Source organism: Malurus melanocephalus, unplaced genomic scaffold (genome assembly GCF_030028575.1).
Source record: "Malurus melanocephalus ecotype Western Australia unplaced genomic scaffold, MMel_1.1 scaffold_460, whole genome shotgun sequence".
Taxonomy (NCBI): domain Eukaryota; kingdom Metazoa; phylum Chordata; class Aves; order Passeriformes; family Maluridae; genus Malurus; species Malurus melanocephalus.
The window spans coordinates 389,903-409,358 of NW_026623692.1; the positions used below are offsets into that span (position 1 = coordinate 389,903).

General features: G+C 46.1%; 2 protein-coding genes across 2 annotated transcripts; one reads left to right on the top strand and one right to left on the bottom strand.

Moving 5' to 3' along the window:
* The first annotated feature begins 6,640 nt into the window (after nucleotides 1–6,640).
* EXOSC9 (exosome component 9) lies at nucleotides 6,641–11,190 on the top strand. Its single transcript, XM_057380570.1, has 12 exons — nucleotides 6,641–6,744; nucleotides 6,857–6,951; nucleotides 7,512–7,631; nucleotides 7,718–7,820; nucleotides 8,083–8,220; nucleotides 8,333–8,415; nucleotides 8,572–8,704; nucleotides 9,155–9,243; nucleotides 9,437–9,583; nucleotides 9,898–10,082; nucleotides 10,350–10,428; nucleotides 10,918–11,190. The coding sequence occupies exons 1-12, from the start codon at nucleotides 6,679–6,681 to the stop codon at nucleotides 10,997–10,999; spliced, it is 1,320 nt and encodes a 439-aa protein (XP_057236553.1). The 5' UTR covers nucleotides 6,641–6,678; the 3' UTR covers nucleotides 11,000–11,190.
* Nucleotides 11,191–13,645: 2,455 nt separating this feature from the next.
* Nucleotides 13,646–18,817, bottom strand: CCNA2 (cyclin A2). The gene is given in 8 exon segments (XM_057380571.1): nucleotides 13,646–14,406; nucleotides 14,811–14,944; nucleotides 15,212–15,325; nucleotides 16,052–16,256; nucleotides 16,790–17,013; nucleotides 17,351–17,466; nucleotides 18,249–18,487; nucleotides 18,489–18,817. Coding segments are annotated over 8 exon segments (1,308 nt in total). The 5' UTR covers nucleotides 18,713–18,817; the 3' UTR covers nucleotides 13,646–14,354.
* Nucleotides 18,818–19,456: the final 639 nt, after the last annotated feature.

Here is a 19,456-nt window from a genome sequence, read left to right on the forward strand (position 1 = left end):
CTTTAGACCCAGGTGGCTTTAAAGGTATTTTCTTTGTGCTCATGCAGAATATGTGTCACAGTTTTATGCCTATTTATATTAATTGAGCAAACCATTAGTYGCCTTCTTTCTAATCACTGATGTGAGGCCAAAACCATTCCCATCATTTTCACAGAGAAAAAGCAARAAAACTATCTAGATAAGAGGCTCAGAGTGTGCAACAATTTCAAAAKCTTGCAATAAAAAGCCATAGTGAGCCAGCTGGGAAAAGGGGCAGAGCAATGCCAACACCCTCTGGAGGAGTGCCTCTCCTACTTGATTTTAACATTACCCCTGCACCATTAACAGATTCTTSCCCCATGCCAAGTTACCCAGCAGTGAGCAGGAGAACTCAGATTCCTGCAGCAAGGCAGGAGAGCTGGAATATGCTATGCTCCCTCTAACAGTGCTCTCATGCTCACAGCACGCTGCCTTGTAACAGAGAAAGGCACAGCAGGAATGAAGAAGGCAGAGGGACACTGAGAGGCACTTGTTGWATTAGCAGCAACCTGCCCTGTAAAAAGACACCCCACAGCAATGCTAGAGACCCAGCTGCCTGCAGCCACAGCGCCCCAACAGCTGCTATTTAATGTGGCCCAAGAAATAATCCCTAAACCCCATGCTTTCACACAAGAACACCAGCACTATAGTACTAAAATAATTTCTTTTTGCCCAGCTCACTGCAACAGCTGTTGGCACCTGTTTTTAGCTTCTCCACAGGTCCTTCTTCTAAGGACAAACATGTCAGTCCATCTTGTGCCATGRTACAGAAACTCACCAGAGCGAGCACAGGTCAGAACTCACTCTCCCTTAAGCTCACTCTCTGAAAGATAGTTCCAAAGAGCTATCAAAAAACCTTGCTCTGAAGTCTGCAGCCAAATCTCAAGCACAGATTTCCTAAAGGCCCAGCGGCCGAGTTGCTTCCTCCTGCCTCCCTCGATCAGGCAGCACAAGGGTGGCCCATGCTGCAAGGTTCCACATGGACACCAGCCCCAAACAGTACCTGGCAAGCAGCAGCTGCTCTGCTGGGGCCACAGTGGTCCCTGGGGACATCAGAGATGGGGGAAGGTCAGCCATGGGATGTTGCCAGATCTGTTCCCACCTACAGGGAGKGAAGCCTACTTAGCATTTTAACTATATGATGGAATTACTCCTCTGGAGTAACAGGATAAAAACTGACTTACATGTGGTCAAAGTTTGGAGGGGAAAGTTCTTTTAAAAGGTGAATGTCTTCAAACGCTCTAATCAGGTCAAATTCGGATCTCTGTATTCTAAGGAAAGCCAACATAATCTCTGCAAAGAGAGCCTGAGGGGGGTTTTATAATACTTTGTTACAGAGTAAAAGCTGCAGGCTGAACGCACGTTCAAATTTCCCCTGGATTTTACATGGCAAACGTAGCTACTCCAGAAAGCGGGGGACCGAGGGCGGTCGGGGACAGGGGATGCCGGCGGAGTGGCTCCCGGCCCGTGCCTTCCCGGGGGACGCGGTGAGGCGGAGGCAGCCCCGGGGACGTCCCCCAGCCCTCTGTGCGTGTCGCGGACTCACCTGGAGGCGGCCCGAGGCGGCGGTGGCGGGCGGCTCCCGATTCCCGATTCCCGGCTCCCAGCCCAGGGCTGCCGGGGAGGCGGGAGGCGGCGCGGGGGTGCTCCCGCCGAGCCCCGCAGCTGCCGGAGGAGCAGGCACAGCAGGAGGAGCAGGAGCAGCAGCAGCAGGAGGAACAGCGCTAGGTAGAGGAGCAGGTTGAGCTCCCAGTCCATGCCGCCCGCGGCGCGGCTCGGCTCCCCGCGGACCGCTCGGTGCTGATGCCGGTGCCGGTGCAGGTGCCGGTGGCGGTGGCGGCCGAGCCTCCTCCCCTGCGGCAGGAGAGGGGCACCGGGCGGAGGGGCCACGGAGCCCGTCCTGCCTTCACCCCTCCGCCTCTGCGGCACCTCCTGCCGGGGCAGCCCCAGTGCCAGGAGGGCACGGAGGMGCGGGGCGGTGGGTACAGGGGCACCCGTGGTCCGAGCTGGGGCGTGCCTGCCCTGCTCCTTGGGCACACGTCCTGTCACAGATACGGTGCTTCGAGACCACCTGTCACTGGCAGGAGAAGCTCTTGGGGTGGCTCACTTCGAGACTGAAGCTCCCATTCAGACTGGAATGCCCACATGTGCACCCATCCTCCCTGCCTCCCCACCCCACATTTCACACCCGTCCACCAGCACAGGCCAACCAGCTCCAAACTCCAACTGTACCAGAAAATGTCTTTCTCCTTGGAGACATTTGAGAATCATCCCATTGACCAGCAGCACAAACTCTTGCCAGGTACTGCAGTGGCAGTAAGAAAGTTTCTCAGATTTTTGGCCACTTGACTCAGATTTTGCTGAACGATATGATTGTGATGGACCCACCATGAATTCTGCTTTTCGTGGTACCATCTGTCCACTCACTCACGTGGTTCATCTTGATTCAAGTCACATTCCCAAAGTTCCCATGAATTTATAAGCCAGGGAGATGAAATTTCACAGAGGGAACATCAGCACTGCTGCATATAACTGCACAAATTTTGTGAGGGCCAGAGAAAGTGCATTRTTCCCTGAAGAAATACACTGAAAAGAAAAAAAGAATGAAAAAAAAAGCATGAATTCTATTTCATCAAGCCTCCCAAAGGCTAAGATAGTTATAGCATCACAAGTCTAAGCTAAGGAGACAAATATATATTGAGTTATCATTTTATACTACATCTTCTATCTYTGTTGGACCTCTGAATTACACTTCACAATAATGCTCAAATAAGAATTTGAGGTGATTTGGGAAAATTATCGTCCACCATTTCTTCAAGTAACAAAACATCACTCAACCAACTTCATCAATACTGGAGAAAACATTATCTGGTTGGGAAAGGCAAGGCCATCATCCATCATTCTCCAGTGCTCACACATCTCATCCTGGATGTGTTCTCTGACACAAAAATTGGCACTTTCCCATTTTGCTTTAATTATTACAAGGAATCCAACTACTCACAACAGTTTTCTTGTAAGAATTTCTTAGCAAAGAATGAAGAATCAATTTTGATTTAATAGTTTAACTTGATTATCTAATTATTCCCCAATTTTATTAAATGTGCTGTCACCTCTTACGGATCAGATGTGATTTATAAGCTTGTCAGCACTCTGGATTTCCTCTGTATTTAGGAGTATCAATATGTGGTATCCGCAAACATTTTCTGACACCTTTCCAATAGAGAAAAAAAAAMCAGTTTCCAAATAGATATTCACTTCATTTTCACACTCCTGAGTTCTTGTATCAAGCCACTATTTAGTCTGTGGCTATTTAAGATTAGGATATGAGAAAGTGCTTTTCTTTAGGCAACTATTTTGGTTTATTTTTGCCTATTCTCCATGAAGCGAAACTATAGTTTCTACTTTAACATTCACTATTTGTTGCTTCTTAAGAGAATTTGAAGGCACTTTTAAAAGGTTCAAAAATCTTAAAGAACACTTAAATTTGAACCCAGACTCCGGTTTTGTATGTTCAGAGCCATCAACTCTAGCTGTAACAATTTTAGTTTACCATGACACTTAAGTCACCAGCTGGTTTCACTTGAATCCATAGAAATCATGGACACAGTTGGCCTGGAAACAGAGGAATTGCAGGGTGTGCAGACAAGAAAATGAAGGGGTGTAATTTCTTTTCCTGTTTGCTGTTTGCCTAACGTACAGCCTTGGCAAACACTTCCCACTTTCCCAAAAGGATTGCTGAGAGCTGGGAAGTGCTGAATGCAGCACTGTTACAGGAAAAACTTGGTGCAAAAAACTTCTTTCACAAGAGCAGTAAACCCCAGGAGAAGGTGTGAAGGCTAAGTACAGGTGGAAACAGCAAGTACATTTTGGGGTTTGCTCTGAAATGTAACCTATGAAAGATGATCAAGTAAGCATCCAGCAAGTAGATGAAACAGATGCTACCACTGACTTGCCTTATGTTTGGATGATTTGCTGGCAGTTCTGGGTCCCATTTTTTGAACAAAATTACTTGAGCATAAATACAAGGCAACTACTTTCTTAAATTTTAGTCTTGCAAGCTGTGACACATTCCTTCTAAYACGTAAGGGACAAAGGTGCTTACCTGTGCTTCAGAAAAAGAGCTTGTTTGAGTGCTTCCCTGGATCCAGGCCAGAATATCCCATCCCTCATCACAGCAGGAGGTACTATTCATGCCTCACTTTTGCCARCAGTGTTCCTTGCAAGGATTGCCCGTCCTCCCAACCCCAGTGGAACTCTTCATCATAAAAACAAATTATAAATGATATTATTAGATCTAGGCAGAGCCTTTCTTCCCAAATAACCTTATAAGCTGGAATATTGCATACGTCATRTCATGCAGGGATGTGTAAATGAGCAGGACTGGCAGCCAAGCAGCAAAGGCACATTGCAGTTAAGGCTGCCATGGAAGGAGAAGGTCAATTTTTACTTATTTTGATTAGGCCATAAAACGTGGTTGCTGGCAGCTTGCTGTCAAGATGCTGAGATTCTGATGCAGTTTGGTTTTCTCCTCCAGTCCTCAAATGTGATTTTCCCTCAAGGCTCGGTTCAGTAAGATAATCCAATTCACGCATTTCAGMCCACAGAGCATTCAGCTCAAATGAAGAAATGCTTTCAGTGTGGGCACAATAGATCATTGGGATATACTTTCTAAAAATTCCTTCTTTAGCCTAAGTGCCTGTGATTTATTCACTCATTTATTCACTCTGCAGGGTACGACACTCACTTCTTCTGAACACCCAGAGCATTTCCATTATTTCATTACAATTGTWACTCTGCCTTTCACTGTCCAGAARTGCAACAATTGCTCAACTTCTATTTCATTAACCATTTATAGCTACCTTATTTTCTGTGTACCCTTCTCCCACAGATTTCCAGTGCTGTGGTTTTATGCCTTCTTAATTTGTCCATKACATTCTTTACCCTTCCTAGCTACATGTGCATGCACAAAAGCTGCAAAGTAGCGTTGTGTGAAGAAGATGACATGGTTCAAAGGACACAGATGATTTCCACCCCTAACACATGACTTATTTCCCCTGCAATTATATCCAACTCTTCCTGAAGTTCATCATCACCATCATCTTCTCTGTTTTGGAATGGGTGCTTTACCACCAGCCTGTCGGACTGAGGCACGTGACAGTTCACCAGAATTGGAACAGGAATTTTACCCACTCTACCTCAAGCAGAAATCTCAGCATGTGCTCATATTGACATTTATTGTAATTGATGAAGAGTAACATAGTTTGGAAGGGTCTCAAAAACTATACAAACCATTCCAAATCTGCTGATAGTAAACTGAAGAGTTCAAGAATTTAACCCCAAGCCTTCAAGCTGATTATTACAGCCAAATTCACTCAACGAAAAAGTAAAATCAGACAGAATTTCTACATAAAGACTGCCAGTAAAACTCTGAGGACTATGTCTTTATTTTTACCCTTGGAGAAAGAATGTCTTTCTATATTTCAATATATTTCAATATATTGAAATATATTTCAATATTGTCTTACGCTGGATATTTGTGACGATATTCATTTATCCTAAACTGAAAATATAAAACCAGCATGGGAAAATCAGASAGCACTTGTCCTCACTAGCACTAACTTGGGAATTTTCAGAAATACTACTCACATTTTAGTTTGTACTAGAACGGCAGTGTGTTGACAAGGTTTGGAAAGGCAGCTAATYGAGATATTTCAATAGGTTTGTGTGGGAAGTGTCAGTGTCTGGGGCTTAACGTTGGTGTGAAGAGAATCGATTTTCTTTTTTTAGCTCAAACTAAGCATAAAAGCCACTTGTAAAGGCCTTTTTACTTACGGGCAACATTCCAGAACACCAGGGAGGGACGTTCTTCTGACAAATTGGATGTTTGGGCTGCATTTTTGCCTGCAGCACTGCCTGCCTTGTTCTAGCTCGGCTGTTTCCTGAGGGCTGCAGGGCATCCGCACCTTGAGGGCTGGGCACCACAATAGCGTTAACCACCCGAAATGTGTGGCATGCATGGTTGTTTTTTTTTTTTGGTTTTTTTTTTAAATTCCAGATAGCTTTCCGGACGACCGGCACTCGGGCATCAGCCCAGGCAGCGTCTGTCCCTCATGTGCCGCCTCATGGCTGAGCACACCGTACACCGGGGCGGTTCTTCTCGAATGCTGTGTGCACTTTTGGGCACCACAGTATGGAAAAGATATTAAAGATATTAACAGTTAGTAAACTATTGGAGAGCACGATGATGGTGAAGAGCCTTGAGGGGAAGGCGTGTGAGGGGCGGCAGAGGGCACTTGGTCTGTCCAGCCTGGAGGAGACTGAGGGGAGAGCTCAGCATCCTCATGACAGGCAGCGGAGGGGCAGATGCCGGTCTCTTCACTCTGGCGACCAGGGACAGGACTCGAGGAATCAGCATGAAGCTGAGCCGCGGRGAAGGTTTAGGCTGGATAGCAGGAAAAAGTTTTTCAAACGGASCGTGTTTGAGCAGCGCCACAGGTAATCCCTATGGAAGCGCTTTCCCTGAGGGGGCACGCGCCAAAGTGAGCAGGCAGCGCGTGCGCGCTGAGCCCGCGCGGCGCGCGGCGATGACGCTCGCGCTCCCCCCCCCCCCCCCCCCCCCCACCCTTTCAATCTCCGCGCGCTCCCCCTCACCGCCCGGCCATGAAGGCCACACCGCTCTCCAACTGCGAGCGGCGCTTCCTCCTGCGCGCCATCCAGGAGAAGAAGGTGCGGCGCCCCTGCCCCTTTCCCCTTCCCCATCCCCTTCCCCGCTGTCCCCGCGATCCACCCTCCCCGGGCACGGCGCACTAACCCGCTCCGTGTCCGTGTGTTCCCGCAGCGCCTGGACGGCCGGCAATGCTACGACTACCGCAACATCCGCGTGTCCTTCGGCGCCGAGCGCGGCTGCTGCATCGTGGAGCTGGGCAGGACCAGGTGGGCGCGGGGGCTCGGCCGCGGGCCCGGGCTGGATAAAGCCTGAGGTTCCCAAACCTGCAGAGATCACTGTGAATAGATTTTAACCTTTCAAGCCTTCAAGTCGTAGTATTTCAAGGGTAGGAGCAAAGAGGAAAAGATGAAAAGGAAGGAAGCGGGAAAGGGATAGGGTTTCCTATCATGATTGTGATTACAAATAATTTATAAAATGCAAGATTACTCCCAAGTTTTCATTCATTTATTCACTGATCTCGCGTTTTGCATTCTTCCACAAACGACCCTTTTTTGCCTGTGGAGAAGTGGAATACATGCACTTACATCTTTATTTCATTACAATATCTCATGTGTTTGAGTCAGTTTTTAGTCTTAAAAGACAGGARTATGTTCTAATTCCTACATTTGGTTCTTTCGGTTGATCGGAGTTTAATCTGTATGAGAGGCATTGAATGAGAAACTGTCAAACTAAAACCTTAAGCACAGGCTTTTTTCCCAGATACATATTTTGTTTCTAGCTTTTTCCTGATACGTTCTGTGACTTGGTGCTTTATTTACCTCGGCAGGGTTCTTGCACAGGTCTCGTGTGAACTCGTTTCCCCCAAGCCCAATCGGCCCACRGAAGGTGTGCTCTTCTTTAATCTGGAGCTCTCACCCATGGCTGCACCTGGGCTGGAGCCTGGCAGGTAATGAAAGTCTTAAAAGGACTAAACAAGGATGGTATAAAAGCCACTGTAATCATAATAAGTTTGGGTTAATTTTGTTCCAACAGACAATCCGAGTTACTGGTGTCATTGAACAGACTATTGGAGCGATGCCTCAGAGATTCCAAGTGCATTGACACTGAATCTCTCTGCGTTGTTGCTGGTGAAAAGGTATAAAAACAACCTGGTTTCTGGTGGGTTTAAACTAAAAGATACATGCAATCCARTTTTTAAGTTGTTCTCTGGCTTGTTTTGGATAGTAGAAATGCTGCTTTTAGGTTAGTGTAAAGATCCACACATCTGACTTGAGAGGTGTTTTTAACTTGCATGTCTGCATAGGCTTTCTGAAGTAGTTGGGACCCTGCAAAATAAGGTTTAAATTATGTTTTAAGTGCTGCATATTTTGTAACAAGCAGTTTTGTTTTATTCTCAGGTTTGGCAAATTCGGCTGGACGTGCACCTGTTAAACCATGATGGTAACATCACTGAYGCTGCCAGCATAGCAGGGATTGTAGCTCTGTGTCATTTTCGCAGACCAGATGTGTCTGTGCAAGGGGAAGAAGTAACTGTGGTAAGTTGTTAGGRTGGTTTTTTTKKTTWWTTWAAAAAAAATTGCTTACATTTATTTGTGATCTTAAACGAGTTTCATAAATAACTCTATTCTGGGCCAATTCCTTTCAAAGTACACTCCTGAGGAACGTGATCCTGTCCCTTTGAGTATCCACCACATGCCCATTTGTGTCAGTTTTGCCTTCTTCCATCAAGGGTAAGATTTTGAGGTCTTACATACCCATAAAAGGGGTCTAARTCTTGTATACCCAGTTACTAAAATGCAAACCAAATCCTTTGTTTAATTGTGTTTAAGGGTGGCAACTTCCCTTAAATTTCCACTGTTTTCTTATATTTCAAAACTTGATTCTAGGACCTATTTATTGGTGGATCCAACTGAACGTGAAGAGCGGGTGATGGATGGCCTCCTTGTGATTGCCATGAATAAACACCATGAAATTTGTACCATCCAGTCCAATGGAGTGGTTATGCTGGTGCCAGATCAGGTAAACCTCTGCCTTGACCYATCCTTCTGTGGTGTATAAACTGGTTTCTTATTGATAAGGAAATATCCTTGATATTTGGAAGCTGAGAAGTCAATTAATGGTCTGATTTTACTGGGAAAAAATGATGTATTTTCAGTCCTAGTGGAAGAGCATAGTACAGTGTAGCRTGCTGCAGAGGGGATGTAGAAAATGCGTGTTTTTTTGGTCAGAGATGCATTTTGTCTCCTGTGATTTGGCCAAGAAATCCTGTGGATTATTTCCAGGGGAATGCTGAGGAAGAGCTGGACGTTATTAACTTTATGCGTAACTCAGTGAATCCAGTCCTTCATGCCATTTTTATGTGTTTGTAATTTAAGTGATTTAAGTATTTGTGATTTCTATGAAGCTTCACATTTTCTGTTAAAAATTTCTTGCTCTCCGGGTTATAAAGTGTTGTTGTCTGTGTTACAGATTCTGAGATGCAGCAAAATAGCAGCTGTTAAGGTTACAGAAATAACAGAACAGATTCAGAAAGCCTTGGAAAATGATCAGAAGGCCAGGTGAGTGTTTTGGGAACAGAGGAACATGGATATTTTTAAGAAATGTAGTAAAAACTAAAGTCAGGTTGTGGTTTCAACAGCAAATTGTCTTCACTTGTATTTGCTTKAAATAGCAAGTATTTCTGTATTTGAACTTGAAAAGAGAAACCATTTCTGGATTATCCTGAAATAATGTCTGTTGCTGAATGACCAGGAAAGAAGGCGGGAAGTTTGGCTTTGCTGAATCCATCCCCTTCCAAAGGATCACTGCCTTCAAAATGGAGAGCGCTGCTGTGGACACCAACGACGTGGAAGAGCAAGCTAAAGAAATCATTGCTAAAGCTGACCCTCCTGCAGAAGTGTATCTTTTCCAGGGTATTACTCAGGGGAAAACCAGGCTAAACAGGCATCTAGGATTCCGTGTAACTTAGGTAGTCATAGAGCCTTCAGAGGAAACATCATCATCCTCATCCTGGTTTTGGTTCTCTCTGCTTTTAATTCCTTGCACAAAGTGCAGAGCCGAGGTCAGAACTGTGATGATTACAGTGACTGGAAAAGTGGCACTCTTAATTCCCCATTAGGGTTGTTCTCCCCCACCTTAAACACCACCTGGTGGGCTTTGACAATACAAAGAATTTTACCAGCAAACAGCAAAATTTTTCTTAACTCCTGCAGTTTWTCCAAACCAGTATTGCTCGCTGCTGGGACAGCCCAAATTGGAGAGGGAGTAGAGAACTCCTGGGGAGACCTTGAAGAATCTGAGAAAGAAGAAGCAGCAGAGGAGGAAGGTGAAAGTGAGGCAGCTGCTTTTGAATGTCAGAAAGTRGAAACTGAGGATACAACGAGAGAAATCAAGAATGGTAAGTATTTGTTTTTCTTGGTATCAGATATTACTGTATCACTTTTTATCTGCTAGAATTAACATGTAGAAAGTCCTTAGGAAAAAAGAACCAATGCAGCCACCTATACACATTTGCTAATTCCACTTGATTTCTGTAGTATAGGTAGGGCTGCAAATGGATCAGTAGCCCCTGTGAATGCTTCTTTAAAAATGCTGTGGTTATTAATGAAAGAAGTGTTTAAAACTGATCACCAGGTGTGATTGGTGGGGTTTGTGTGTTTTTCAGATGAACCCGTTGTACTGTCGGACAGTGAAGAGGAAGAAGTTATCATTCTGGAACCACAGGAACTACCAAGGAAAACAAGGTAAAATAAGGAGTGAATATTTCACCAAGTGAAGTAAGGAGGGCAAGGGAGTTAGTAAGGAGTGTTTCTACAAATGACAGGATTCTGGCAAGGCCAAGAAAGGTTTCAGTTGATTAAAAGGAATACAGAGCTGAGAACAAGGAAATTTAAATCTAGGCTAGTTCATTCCCCTCCTGGAGGGCCAGAGGCTGACTSGTCAGTGGCCATCTGAAATGGTTATAGATGTTTGATTCATCTTAATCCTTCCAAAGGGAGTAGGACCATAAAAGTGGATCCCAATCAGCAGCTCCTTGGAGCTCCTGCAGAGATTCTATGTGCTGCACTAGAGCTAATGTTGAGTTTTACCTCCAGCAAGTGAGATTTGCTGCTGTATCATTGCACCAGCCATGGAAACCCTTGGCATTGAGCACAGTGAGAGGTTTTTTGGGAAACTGTTCAGTAARTTTCTCTGATAGTTTCTGTTCTGAAAGTTTCTGTGTTTGCTGACAGAACACAGACCAGCTCCAAACAAGAAAATACAACTAAGAAAGCATTTAACAAAAGGAGAAGAAAGAAGAGAACTTCTCGGTAAAGCCCTCATCCCACCTGCAGGAGTGCTGTATAATATGGATTTTGGTCTGTTATTACTGAGCTTATTTTTGTAGATAATCTTATTTCCTCCCCTCCATTCCTTTAATACCTGCTTTTATGTATATGGTAAAACTATTGTACACAGATTTAAATAAAAAAAAAATAGTGCCTGTAACTGAAATTCCATGTTTAGCATCCAGCTGCAGCAAAAGCTCATCTAGTTCAGCTTCCTTCACAGTGAAAAATCAAGCTGCTGGGATCAAAACTTTCTTGCCCCTGTTATTCCACAACTTCCCTTTTAGTCAGCCTTTGTATGAAAAATCACCAGAAATGCATGGACTTGACAAACTAGCACAGAACCTCAGCAGCGGAGTTTTTAAAAAAGTTTAATTAAATATTACATGCAACAGACAGGAATGCTTCTTGAACTATAGGCAAAGATTTACGCTCTGAATTTAGGATCAGGCAAAACAAAGAGACAAGGAGGATTCCARAATACCTGATCTGGGCGCTTTGTTTGCAAACAAGTGACACTGGAAACACACACATATTTACAGAATGAAGCAGGGCTATTTTACACGTGACCTCAGTGTTTGTTACATGAGCTGTGAACAAGAGAAAAGTTACTGTTGCAGATCTTCATCGGGTTAAGAACTTCATGAAAAAAAAAACAACATAAAATTGCTCCCAGCCAGGCAAAGCTTGAATCAAGTTGTGCTCTTTCAGAAAGGAACCAACACACAACCTCCTCTCTCCAGGAGCTAAACCAGTGCATATTCATAGTGTCAGTTCTTCCAACCCAAAGTCACTGTCCTGAGTACAAAAGATGCCGTTCCTTCTGAATTCTGTAGTACCACAAGACTGGAAAACTTCTTCAGGAAAAAGAACAGGGTTTTTTGCACTGCTGTTTCACTCTTCTTCCCACATAACATTCTTCCCTACTTTCCTAGAGCCTTTAGCTGGAAATGACTAGAAGATAACCTGAATAGKCTTAACAGTAGTACAGTACAACCTGGGATATTTTGTTCAAAGCTTAGAAGCAAAAGCTGGAATTATCCCTTAGTAACTTTGGAAAATGAGAAGGTGGAAAAGGACACTACTTAATTGCAGAAGCAAAAGCTGCCCTGAGAAAGGAGGAACATTGACATCGTGGATAGAGATGCCAGCCCCTGAATGAAGATTTTTTTGTTAGGCTGCAGAGGAAGTTATGTTGATAGTGGTGAAGATAAAGCTCAGGGAGCACAGAAGAATTTTTTTCTGTGCAATGGGGACAGTAAGGGAACAAGTTCCACTGAAACTCGAGCAGAGCCCTTTGATAAAGCACTAAATTAATCCTAAAACCCACYGAAGTYCTTTCATCTAAGTACTGCTACTTKCTCTTGWTCTGGAGAAAATYAYTGAGCTTGCTTTAAATTACCCCTYCTCCAATTTCATATTTYTCAGTGGTCTTGGAACACACCACASAAAGGGGAAGGCAGAAGCCAGTTTCCCAGGAAGAGCACTGGGRCCTGTTATCTTCAAATGATAGCTGCCAGTCAGCATTGCTAGTTATCCTTCCAAGGTCAGAGAGAGAGGAAAACAATTCCTCGCTGTATAAACTCCCTCTCCTGCAAGGTTAAAGTGTTTCCAAGCCCAGGCACCAGCCATGATACACTGCACAGCCTGTCCCCAGTTAGTTTTAGCATTTCAATAACAGCCTAGTGAAATTAATCTAAATAAAGGCTGTCGGGCAATGAAATGTGGTTCATTAACCATCAGAACATGCATAACAGTCCAAGTACATCCTGAGAAGCTCAGATTGGCCAAAAAGGGCACTTCTGCTGCATCTTTTGACCAGATTTCTGACCACCACTTGACTCGATTGGTTTTGTAATCGAGGTGGTTCAGGGAAGGCTCAGGCTGCAGCACAAGGGTGGGGGCAGAATAGTAATTTTGYAGTAGCTGAATTGAGACAGACTTGCCTCGCATTAACACCTGCTKCTCAGCCTGACAGATAATGATTTTAAAAAAAATTATTTTTAATAGCCCACACCCAAACAGCTGTTGGACATCTGTGAGGAGGAGTTCATACTGCTGGGTGCCCAGATAACCAGAGAGAGAGCGTTGAATCAGCTTCAAGTCCAAGAGGCACAGGGCAGCCCTTGCCAGAAAGCTTTGGAATGAATGCCAGTTGAAGATGGCAGTACTACCTCTCAGTGATTTTAAGCTATTGGCGAGACCACTAACATCAGATACAAAAACTGTTTATTAGCCAACCTGGAAATGGCTTAATTCAGCCCACGTCCRTGCTTTACATGCAAACAACAGCAGRYACAGGGCRGCATCACTCCATTMACACAGGCTGAAGGTAAACATCCACTTGATCTAATGCTGATTTAATGCCAGTTTGCTCAGGTAACAGTTCCAGAACTAAGGAAAAATGCGGCACATTTTTGTTGTGTGCCACAGAAGAGCTCTCCCCAAGCATGTATTCCATACAGAGTTCATGCAGCTCTGCATGCAGCCCATCCATGCCAGAAGACATTGCCTCCCCTTGAGGGCACAGAGCAGCAGTTSACCCCCCTGCAGTTKTAATCCTTCCAGCACCCCTGAAGARGTACAARGCAAGCAGACTAAGGACCAATTTACTCTGTAGGCATTACTGGACTTTTGGGACAGCCAACACATCAGTGGGAACTCCATGGTTTTAGATTAGTATCAGTTTTACACTTGGACTAGGAAATACTGATAGCAAGACCATTTTCTGCATAGTGGAAGCACGAGGTATGAACTGGTGCAGGAGTTTGAATGTGCAGTCCCTGCAGCAGAGCATTCAGCCCTCCACCTGATGAAGATCTGGCACTACATTATACAGCAATTGGGGCAAAGAGCCTCATGAGTCAGTACCAGCAAGGAGTTCTCATGGCCAGAGAGTTTCTTCCAGTTGTGTAGCCATTAAGGCACGTTTTGGATCTATGCTAAGTTTCAGTTTAAACTAGACAGTATAAAAATGCTACTGATACTCTGTGGAGTCCAAGTCTTTTTACCCAGGGGGAGAAAAAGCCCTACTATAATAATGTACTTGCTAATATTAACGTTTAGTCTATAATTAGATAAGCAGTCTCAGATTTCACGTGGCCTGCATGGTTAAATCCGTGCCTGAAGAGAACGTTTTGATAAAAACACAGCTAAAACTCTTAACAAGATTGCATGTACAAAAGATTTACATTAAAACTACATGAAACTAAACTTCATAATTGAAGTCAAAGCCTGCATTCATATTCTGAGTGATCATTTCTAGAAATCTGAACCATGTTTAAAACTGTACATCATTTCCTGGTAATATACATCTCTTAGAAAGATCAGTCTCTTGATTATTACGATAAGTTTAGTGTGTCTGGTGGGTCAATGAGAGATACTCCGTGGTACCTAGAGGGAAAAAAAGAGGYAGGATATCATCTTGCTCCAGTGCACTCTCTACCACATAGAGCAGCATAATGCACTGCAGCAAAGTGCATTTCCCACCAGGCAAGCAACATTCTGGGGCCTGTTGGCTGCCATGCCCCACACAGATTTTTAGGAGCATTAGGTATCGCCAACTGTCGGAATGTCAAGAAAATTCCTCCAGTTTCTACCCGAACAGTTCAGGCAGTGATGGAACATTAAGTATTGCTTGACAAATCACTGTGCAAAAACCCAGGTAGTCTTGTCYCTTTTTCACTGAGGTGGATTTGCTTAGTTGAGTCTGCCTGAAGACTCAAAAGATACATCCCACACCCACACACCCTGCCAAGTTTGCACAACTCAGGCATAAGGCCTCCACAGATACTCACTTGGAACTCTTGTACTTTTCCCTTATGGACTGTTGTGAGTGCTGGGCTGCTTTGAGGTAGGTGTTGTGGAGGTCTATGAGGCAAGGCTTGATGTCTTCAAGGGTGTAGCCAGTTGCTTTACATAGGGATTCAGGCTGAGAGGAAAAAAGAAAGGGAGAGAGACATTGGAATGTTTCTGTWCACTTATGCTGATGACCACTGGTGGGATTTCTAGCTTCCTGTTTAAACCATATCACCCCCACCCCATTTTTCAAATGCCACAGGGAGCAATCCTTGATTAACAGGCTAGGAGCACAGAGGGGCTGCAATTCCTGCAGTCCAGCCCCAGCACTCAGGACTGTGTACAAATACAGTGAACACACAGGCAGGCGTGCAAAGGCTCCTGCTGGAGTGCTACYTACCCAGGTTTGTCCAGTGAGCGTGTAGTCTGCCAGATGAAATGCTGCAGCAGCAATAACTGATGGCAAGTATTTCAGRTAAGGATCAGCATCAATTAGACTCAGCTCCCCCAGGTACTGCAAGGGAAACGAAAAAGGGAATCTTCTACTTCCAGAAGTTAACAATTGCACTAGAGACCTAATTTAACTCCCCAAAAGTGCCATCATTTGCAGAGATGGCTTTTATTAATTTTCACTACTTTTAGCTTCTCCTGCTAGCTACTGTCAAACAGCATTCCCAGCACATGCTTACCCAGCACATTTTGCATTTAGGGAKATATAAGAACTAGAGGGAAGAGTGTAGTTGGGGTCTGACCTTTGCCCAGTGAGACAAAGCCTTCCATTTAGGAGCTCTGGTACCTACCAGACCACCAGGATTTATTAAAACTTTAGCTGAAATGTTATCTGTGCTCTGTTCTAGAAATTAGCCTCTGGATTCAGAGCTTGCTGCTTGTTGGGTAGAAAACCAGAACAAAATTCCTTTTTGCCAAACTGTGTGAGGGGGTGGATGTGGCAGCTGGAGATAAGAGAGAGGGAAACATCTATCTAGCAGTACAACAACCCCCAATTAATCTCTGCCTGCTCTGAGTAAAGGGTGCATGCTTGAGCCAGGCCAAGTGCCAGCCTCTGATAAGGATGGAATATCTCAAACAGAAAGTGGCAACAGGAATGTTAGTTCCCAGCAGTGTGGCAGCACTGCTGGAGGAGCACAATTCATAAAGTGTATATGTTATACATATGTGCAATAAATATCTGCAATGGACTTTTCTAATTACATGAGCTGAGCTGATAATTCTTMCTTACCATTGACAGGCTCTCCACTTTGGCATCTGTCTGCTGATGGATGAAGTACTGTGTGAGGAACTGRTTGATTGTTGGAGCAGCCAAGTCAAAGGACAAAACCTTCAGAATTAGGTGCTCCATCCTTAGGACCTGCTTCTTAGTGTAGGTGTCATCTGTGATGTAGACAAACTCAGCCACTTCAGGAGGGTAGATCTCTTCAAACTTTCTRCCAGGAGAAACATTTATGAGTAAATAATTGAGTACTAGAAAAGCAGATAACCACCACTGTTTAATTAATGCTCGTTTAAATTCTGACTTGGGAAGGAGCTGGAAACTGGTACCAAACAAGTTTGCTCCAGTTGGCTCAGTAGTGTTTRAATCAGCAAGATTTGAAACTAGAGAGCTACAACAGTGTGGCAATTTAGGACTAAGGAATTTAAGATTTGGGATTACTGAAACTCCAGCATAACCCACTAAACGAGTAATTGAGGTAAGCACAACTCTCTTTTCATATGTCCTATGCATATTCTCTCGAATACTGTTTAGATGCCTGCTGCTGCAGCTGGAAATAAGGAATCCTCACTCCAGGTCTATCTACAAAGATAGATACCTGCCAAGCTTTTAGGTCAATAACTCTCAATTTTTATCCCAGTGTGAAGCCCTCCCAAGTCAGTCCTGCTCTAGGCAACAGAWCAGTCACGAGATTCTCATCTGTATGAGACCAGCAGGTGGAATTTGAAATGAAGCAATTTCACTTACGATGCGAGCAGCATAGCTGCAGTACCCACAAGCTGAAGTTTTCCTCTCAAAACAGACATGGAAGAAAGAAACCTATCAATGTAATTTACAGCTAAGTGCAGGGTTTCGTTCTGTAATTTGTATTCTTCTCCAACTTCCACCAGCCAGTCCACAAGGATAGCCCGCATGTTGTTTGTGATATCCGGTTGCTTCTTCATGTAACCTATTTTTGGCTTGCATTTCACCTGTACATTTAAATGACAGATAAAGYTGAGTTTGGATCATGTGCTGGTAGGGAAGCAACTGTTTAAACTCTGTTTATCATAGTTTAACAAATCAGAAGTAAACACTGGGAAGTTTMAGATCACTAAGTTCTATTTCTGTAATCTTGCTTTCCAGCTTGTGCTGAAAACAATGGTACAATCAACTTTACCACAATAAACCAGTCTCATGCTCTTATTTCTCCATTTCTTGCAAGCTCTAATTTAGTCACTGTCATAGTAACTCATGTTTAGATGAATTTCTTCACCCCAAACCCTTCCCCCAGGGGCTCTATGCAAATCAGAAGAGACAGCAGCTCACCTCCATTTCCCTCAGGTATGTATGGATTTCGCTGATATAGTCTGGCACGTTGTTAACRTTTGGTGCTTTCTCGTCTGTGTCTGAGGTTATTGAAATATCCATAATACTTGGGGAATCTAAGCAGAGCATAACAGCCATGTTAAAAAGGGCACCATCACACCACAGGGAATCTTGTGCAGGCTCACTCAGCTGGACTGGGGTTTGAGGAGGCTCTATGGAATTCATATGTTACGGCTACAGGGAAGTTCCCCCTGGACAGAAAGTTGTCTTGCAATTATGTAGTGCTCAGTAGACCTCATGTTACCTTGTTACATAGATGTGGATCCTGGAAGCTTAGATTGTGAATTACAACAGGGATGGGGTTCCAGAGCTTTTTGTAGCCTGCAGGGGTGGATCACAGGGAAATCATCCCTCAGACATTCACACACATGCTACAGAAGATGGATCTGGTAGTTCCCATTTCTCACATATTGGGAAGTGCTCAAAACACTTGTACCACTACCCGGGAGAAAAACCTATTACATTTTGGGATCTGCCTGGGTAAAGTCCCCTTCTAACTCTGTAATGGTAGCAAAGGGCAAGGCTTTATGGGTTGCTCTTGTCTGTAATCTGGCTCATCTCATAAGGTACTGATATTAAAGTAATAAAGTATAAAACTGCCTAAAAGACCAGGGGATAAGAACACAGAGGCTCAAATTGAAGAGCTGTTGTATCATGGTGGCAGGCTCCAAGGAACCAAACTCGTCCGCGTCCCAAACTACAGCCCTGCGGTTAGCTCTGGRAATCATTCCCTGGGTGCTCCTCGGCGCTTCCTGGGGCAGAGCCCTGAGGGGGAGCAGGTGGGACGCGGCCTACAGAGCGCAGCAGGCCCGGCGGCGCTGCCGGGGGTGGCACGTACCGAAGCTCAGCTCCATGGCGTTGCCCAGGGGAGCCAGGGGCCGCCGCTCCCCCAGGGCGCACACGGCCTCAGGCAGCCCCAACGCCGCCTCCTCCTTCTGCCTCGCCGGGACGCCCCGCTGCCGCCGCGGCTCCCGCTCCCCATCGGGCTCGTCCACATGGATGGAGAAGGGCTGATGCTGCCGCAGCCCCGCCGCCGCTCCGTGGCCCTCGCAGCCGCCCCGCGCCGCCTGTGGGGAGAGCGGCCGTCAGCGCCCGGCCCTGACAGCTCCCGCCGCGCCGAACCCGCGCTGCCCCTTGCGCGTCCCCCCGCGTCCCCCTCACCTGCAGCGGGATCCCGGCGCGCTGCTGCGCCCCCCGCAGCAGCCCCAGCGCCACGCGGGTGCCGGCGGCGGGCGGCGGCGCCGCGGCTTTGCCGGCCGCCGGCGGGGGCACATTCTCCTGGTTCTCCTGCTCCGCCAGCATGGCCGCAGAGGGAGCGGGGGGCACGGCGGAGGGGACGGCGGGGCGGCGGAGGGACCGGGGCGGCGGAGCCGGGGACGGGCGCGCCTGGAGCCGCCCGCGCCGTTCAAGTAGCCCGCGACTCTTGAACCGCCCAATGGACGCGCGCAGCGTCAAGATCGCGCCGGATGGGGCGGGCGGAGGGAGGGACGGGCAGGACAGACAGACGGACAGAGAGAGACAGACACGGGACGAGGGCGGGCATCGGCGGCGCTGGGCTGCACCCTGGGCCGCGGGGAGGGAACGCGCCTGCCGGGGACAGCACGCCCCGCGCCCGCCCGAGGGACGAACGGAGGGAAGGAAGCGCCTCGGGCCTTCCCGCCGGGAAACGGGTGTGGAAAGCGTGCTGGAGCTTGTGCAGGCGGGCTCGGGAATGTGTCCCGGGAAGAGCGGCCGAGGGAGRGTGGGGGTTCAGTCTGGAGAASAGGAGRCTCGGGAGGGAGCTCATCACTCTTCAGCTCTCTGAAAGTGTAGGGAGGCGCCAGCAATGAGGGCATAAGGGGAAATGGMCTTAAGATGAGACGGGAGATTTAGATTATTAAAGAATTACAAGCCACGAAGCCACAATTCCCACCACCCAGCCCCGGGCAGGACATCGTCCACTGGACCAGGTTACTCAGAGCCCCATCCATCCTGGCTTTGGAACACTTCCAGGGATGGGGCACCCACAGCTTGTCTGGGCAATCTGCCAGGGCCTCACCACCCTCA